Source organism: Metarhizium robertsii (assembly GCF_000187425.2).
Source record: "Metarhizium robertsii ARSEF 23 chromosome Unknown MAA_Scf_13, whole genome shotgun sequence".
NCBI classification, from domain to species: domain Eukaryota; kingdom Fungi; phylum Ascomycota; class Sordariomycetes; order Hypocreales; family Clavicipitaceae; genus Metarhizium; species Metarhizium robertsii.
The window spans coordinates 73819-79805 of NW_011942153.1; the positions used below are offsets into that span (position 1 = coordinate 73819).

The 5987-nt window shown below is 48.1% G+C and overlaps 4 protein-coding genes across 4 annotated transcripts in view; 2 read left to right on the forward strand and 2 right to left on the reverse strand.

Annotated features, from left to right (window-relative positions):
- Positions 1-742: 742 nt before the first annotated feature.
- On the reverse strand, positions 743-2700 carry MAA_01283 (Ribonuclease H-like protein; the record flags this gene model as incomplete). The annotated part of the gene is made up of 3 exons (XM_007819281.2): positions 743-1045; positions 1108-1764; positions 1813-2700. 3 exons carry the CDS (start codon positions 2698-2700, stop codon positions 743-745), a joined length of 1848 nt encoding a protein of 615 aa, XP_007817472.2.
- A 625-nt stretch (positions 2701-3325) lies between these two features.
- Positions 3326-3937, forward strand: MAA_11666 (uncharacterized protein; the record flags this gene model as incomplete). Its single annotated transcript, XM_011412581.1, has 1 exon — positions 3326-3937. The coding sequence occupies one exon, from the start codon at positions 3326-3328 to the stop codon at positions 3935-3937; it is 612 nt and encodes a 203-aa protein (XP_011410883.1).
- A 367-nt stretch (positions 3938-4304) lies between these two features.
- Positions 4305-5537, reverse strand: MAA_11667 (uncharacterized protein; the record flags this gene model as incomplete). The annotated part of the gene is made up of 2 exons (XM_011412582.1): positions 4305-4971; positions 5041-5537. The coding sequence occupies 2 exons, from the start codon at positions 5535-5537 to the stop codon at positions 4305-4307; spliced, it is 1164 nt and encodes a 387-aa protein (XP_011410884.1).
- Positions 5538-5941: 404 nt separating this feature from the next.
- The window catches only part of MAA_01284 (ATP-dependent DNA helicase PIF1), a gene marked incomplete at both ends in the record, with an annotated part of 1777 nt that continues 1731 nt past the window's right edge, over positions 5942-5987 (forward strand). Inside the window, one exon of the mRNA XM_007819282.2 lies at positions 5942-5979. Within this exon, the coding sequence (XP_007817473.2) occupies positions 5942-5979 (38 nt within the window). The remainder of the gene's footprint in view (positions 5980-5987) is intronic.

A 5987-nucleotide genomic window follows, 5' to 3' on the forward strand; every position in this document is an offset into this window, starting at 1 on the left:
GATACTAAAAGACAAAAAATTACTGTACCTACAAGTGGCAAGGGGGTATAAGGTCCGCTGGGCTGTCCAAATATATCTTGTTGCGCATTAGACAAAGCCTCAAAGCAGACTTGCCTATCCTGATATCATATCCGATATGATAAATTAACCTGATATCAGGATAACACACTATCCTGATACGATATCGGATAAGCAGGATTAGCAGGGATGATATCAGGATAGCAGGTTTAGCAGACATGATATACCACTAAACACAGGGCCAAAGAAGCATTTTGTAGTGCAATCTAACTAATTTTTCTCTGATATTTAACTAGTCAACTGGTTAATCCAAATCATTATCCGAGTCTGCCGGTATGCTACTGTTCACCTCCCCGTCCACGACGAGTCCTCGTCCACCACGTGAAGAAGGTATAATGAGTCCTTCACGCAACCAATTACCAATGCACTCGACCTTCTCCAGATTGGCACAAGACATCCTTTCTCGATCCCAGGATAGGGTACGTCTCCCTCCACTTAATGCTGACTCGGCATCCGCAGAACCAGGGTGAACGGACAGAATATCGATGGCCATCCGACTAAGGCGCGGATATGTCTTCCGTTGTTCTCCTTGACACCACCAGAGAAGAGGGCAACCCTCAATTTTTATCGGCTTGGCGCGAATAAATTTTTCGAAGTCATCCACATCCCTCGTTAGGTCTTCGGCCACCACCATCTCTTCCAGAAGCCGATCGAGCTCGTTCGGCTATTTGTGACGCAAGCCAACCGCTTCGGCTGGCGGTTGGGTAGACACAGCGCTTTCCTGGTCGGGGGCGGTCTTGTATTCCTCCTCCCAGATTCTTCGCGCATGGCCAATGGCAGTCGCCGCCCATTCTTCTTTCCAGTGCACCTCAAGGTATCGCGCCCTCTTTGACGGGTCGAGGAGGAGGGCAGTTGCGTAGATAGGTGACTCTTCTGACCTGGTGTAGTACTTGTCAAGCACAAACCAGCCCATGTCGATTGAGTGTAGCATCAGCGGATCATATGTGTCCTCTGCTTCATAGATCTCCTAGTAATAGAAATGATCAGCCGTTGTATTGATTCTGTATGAGTCTCTACCATGGGCTATACCTTCTGCTGTTCATAATGGCGAAGCAGTATATCCATGATCATGAGACTTTGCGAGAGCGAGGTTGACGCACTTTGGGCCCACAACGTCGTGGAGGTGAAAGGTTGGAGAAATGCATGCATTTTCTCAAGGTAGTCCCAATCCGAAGAGGTGAGAATGTTATCACCCAACTCCTTGTCATGGTCAAGAAGAAACTGCTTGACTTGCTGCTTCTTCCTTATCAAATTGTCTATCATTCGATACCATGAGTTCCAACGCGTATCATTATCAATACCAAGCCGTAACTTGATGCTGTCATCCCACGCGTCACTGTGGACGGATGAGTTTCTTATCCACAAACCGATTTGATGCAACTTTCGCAGCGCAGGGATCATGGGCCAACCCTTTCTTCTGGTAGTGCCATGATTGCTATTTGCTCTATGCCCTATTCTTGAAAAGGTACTTCCCGTTGGGACGGATGAGTCACTGTCGGACGGAAGTGACGCATCCTGGAGCACTAGACAGAAGCGTTCGTAGAGCTCATTGCCAGTGGCGTCGCTGGCAGCCCCAAGAGCAGCTTGAAGTGCCTCACGTGAAGACGCCAGAAGACAGGCTTGAAGAGACAGGTTGATGATATGAAGGATACAGCGGATGCGGTGACGTTTCGGGTCCCAGTTGATCTAGCGCAGGTTAGACGAATAATAAAGAGCATGCGGCACGAGTCGCACCTTAAGATCCCGCTTCATCCGGATTGACAAATGTTGCAAACAGGTGTCGTTCGACGTGGCATTATCGCCTGTGTGACAGCCGAGCTGTTTCGTGACCCCATACAGTTCAAGGATTGAGAAGAGGAGTCGAGATTGGTGTTCACCAGAATGGCTGTGCCTGATCTCTTGCAGACCGAGAAGGGCTCTTCTGGGCTGGTAATCCTCGTCAACCCACCTTGCACAGATCGCCAGAACACCGTGTCGATGTGGAGATGTCCAGAGATCCGATGAGACCTTCGAAGCGGAGCTCTGGAGCTTGGCTGTCAGCTGCGACTTATACAGGCTAAAATTTGCGGCGATGTGACGCATTGCCTCGTGTCTCGAGGCCATGATGAGATCCTCGATTGCCGGGTTGCAGGCCAGCATAATGTCCTGCATCGCATCCCACGTTACTGCCGAGAATGGTAGCCGACGACGTGTGAGAAGCGCCACCATGCTCTCAGTGTAGCGCTGGGGATTGAACACTCTGCGGAGGGCTGATGATGGTGGAGATGAGCTGTAGAAATCATCGAGTCGTGCCTGCTTTGATGGAGGACCAACGTCCGATGACCTGTCGATTAATGTATTTCTGAATGAGTCCATGGCATCGTTGTGCTTTCGTTTCGCGTGGTATACAGCGTTATCTCGTTTCGGATTTGACCATGAACAGAGAAGGCATTCGTACACCACAGCCCCCCTTGCTTTGCGCTTTCTCGAAGGTCCCAACTTGCCTCTATTCGGATATGTCGCGCGGAATATGTGGTCAAAAGTTAAGGGATCTGAGGATGAAGATGCTGCTTCACCTTCAGGCTCGATGCGCGATTGAGGCAGTGGCGCGCAATCCGCAGCTTCCCGAGATGGGAAGGCCATACGGTGGGATGGTTTGGTATGCTTAGCATAACGTACTAAAGTGTCTAATACTGTAACTACGAGCTTAAATATTTACAGCAAGGAGCTCGGTATTACTCGAGGCAGCGATAGTACGCTGGATGACATTTGATGGCTCTATAAGTGAACCGCGTCGGCGGGGCAATCACTCTAAAGATGCTAAGTGAGACCATCGCGGGTGGCCAATGAGAATCGGTCCCTTATCCTGATATCATCCCTGATATCAGGATAAGAGCGATGGCTTTATCCGATATCCGATATATATCATATCCGATATAGCAGGATAGCAGAGATGATATCAGGATAGCATATCAGGATAGGCAAGTCTGAGTTAAGGGTTGTTCGCAGCCAGGCAATAGGAGAGGCCAAGTGTTTCGAAGTCCTGCGAGCGAGAGATGTGGAAGACCTATCCAAGGCATGCTGTTATGGCCCAATATTGTGTATTACTGGCACTAATTTTCTACAGGAACTTCGCTATCTCGATGAACGGGCCGAATATTTGCGACACACGTATAAATCTCTACGAAGCGGGAGATGTGGTCTCCAACAATCCCACAAATGCGACTATTCTCAGCCTCGTCACATAGTTCGATCTAGCCATGAGACAATGTTAAGGCGGGAAGAGGCTTTGGCGAAGCTAGACGCATCTATAGATGACTGGTTCACACGGCTCGAGCAGGCAGAAAATCGACGCACGCGTATCCGTCAGAAGTTGTTGGAGCATATTGCAGCAGCTACGATGCTATTTGTTGCAGAGCACCACCCTTCTTGCGCCAATGAGTCGTTGCAGCATCACAAGGGTACGCATTTGTTTCAACAGCATATCGCTGCGCCTTATCTGAGCAGTCCTGATGGCATACCTCCCTCCGGTCGAGGAGCTGACAGTACGTCGTCGCGAAGCCAGGTAACAATGGCCCACCGTGGTGACGGGGAACGACTCGGTGCTAAGCGTATTGCCGGTCATGACACAGATGTCCAGGCTGTCAACTACACCGTCGCAAGGCGCTACAATAAGGAAGGCGGGTGGATTCCTCCAGCAAGTGACGTCGAGGCTCCTATAGAGAATTTGGAGAGAGAGGTGTCCAAAATGGGCAACGGCATCCATATATGGACTCGCAACTCTCGGTTAGAACGCAGTAGCATAGAACGAGAGAGGCTTAGGAGCTACGAGAAGCTCTGTGGCGGAAGTAGACATGACAGAATTTCTGTCACGTTGTGAGACTCATTGTGTAACGGGCTGGGCCGTTGATGTGCACGCGGCTGATGCCGATGCTAATAAGGTCACCAAACGAAGGTCTGACAACGCGCCCTTGAGCATTGAATATGTCAAATGATATTCTGCCCCAGTCGAGGAAGCGTCCTGACCCATTTGAACACTGTTGTGTATATAACTGGGACCTTCGTCCTCTTGACTTGAGTAGTGATCAAGGCTAATTGACTCTCTATAATCTGTATCACTTTGACAGAAAGAACAAACGAACGAAAGTGCCCATGTATGATATTGTGCCACCGTATTTCTGACAGCTAGCTATATTCAAGCCCCTAGCAGTATAAGTATTTTTCTCAGCAAGGAGAACCCTCTCGTTTTAATTGCTTTGATCCGCAAGCCTCTTCATTTCAGTAATTTCCTCCTGTGTAAACGGAGCTTTCTCGTCAAGATCGAGCTCCCTACCGGAACGGCTCGGACAGGACATCCCTCCCGTGAAAAGAAACCCAACTGCATAGCTTTGCCACAGGTGCGGTTTCATTCTGTCTCTACCAAGCGCGATGTCGGACAATTTCAAGTCGAACTGCCCGCTGCACTGGAGACTATTCACACCTTTGCAAACTTCCATTTTCTCGGCGGCAATGCCTTCTGGGAACCAATACTCTGGTTCAACGTGTGCAAAGCCTGCATCAGCCCATGGGACATTGGCTATGGGGTCGTTCTCATTCGTAATACGGAAATTTTCCCCAAGTCCTTGAGAGGAGACAAATGTCGCAAACTTCTCGTCGCCCACGCGGGGAGAACCAAATGTATATAGATCTACATTTAATGTCGACTTGCGAATATAGGCTGCTGCCAAGGTAGCCACTGCCGCTCCAAGAGAATAACCAGTAACCTTAACCTCAAAGATAGGGTGCAGTTTTTTTTGTTCCTCAACAGCGGCTAACATTTTATCCTTTATGCCCTTAAAGCCTTCAAAGAAGCCCTGATGAACGCCACAGTCTTGGCAGAACGGGAGGAGACGATCATTTGGGTCGGGTTTAGATCTGCAAATATATTGTTAGTAACGTTATCATGTATACACATTATAATAATTGGTGGATGTTTTCGCTCACTCCTCAACCAATGAACAGGCCGATTCAACAATACTAATAATGGTATTTCTGGTAATTTTTCCAAGTTCGTTCTTAGCTTGCTCCGCGAAGCCCGCCACAGCTTCCCACAAACCCCTACCAGACCTGGTTTTACAAGTTCTTAAGTTGGTTTGTACGTCCTTCCAACTACCTGACCCGCGAAAGGACACAATAATTTGTTGCGTCTTACTGTTCACAGCAATGTAGCCAGACACGCCTTCATCGTTAGGGAATTCCGTGACTACAACTGCGTCTTCAAGTTCGCCGCAGCCGTTGGGAATTTCTCTATTGTTAGTGCAAACTTTAGTTTTGCCATTAACGTCCAGGCCGTCTACTAATTCTTTGCAGTATCCAAAGGCCGCATAACGAGCAAAAGTATCGAAATCGCGGAGCATCTTCTTCGAGGGGGTTTTAATTTCTGCAGAGGATAGAGCGACGAGGCCGAGCAGAATACTCAGACATTTGGTTGAGAAATACATTTTTAGTTGAGGTGTAGGTGAGAGTAGAGAATAGTCAGTTTTGTATGTAGATATTTGTTTTACCTTTCTTATGCAAAGTCTTGTTCTTGCTGCTGGCAGAACTTGATACTTATATATGTATCAGACTTCTAACATATTATTCTTTATGCTAAAAGTAATCGCTATGGTCTAGATTTTGTCATACACTTTAAAGTGCATCGCTTACCGAGTCAGCATCCACATTGCATTAAGCTTGTGGTAAAATGTACAAACTGCCAAGCTTCTTCGCCGCGATTCGTGTCTTATGCGCCCAGTCAATTCACAATTCTAGCTAGCAGTAGCCAAGACGATTAGAATTGACACCTGCCAACTTAATAGTGGCTGAGTAGCCTGCCGAGCCTTCAACATGAGATGCCCACAATAACATGGCACTAACCCTAACCCTAGTCCTGAGTTTGGCGTTGTAGGCGG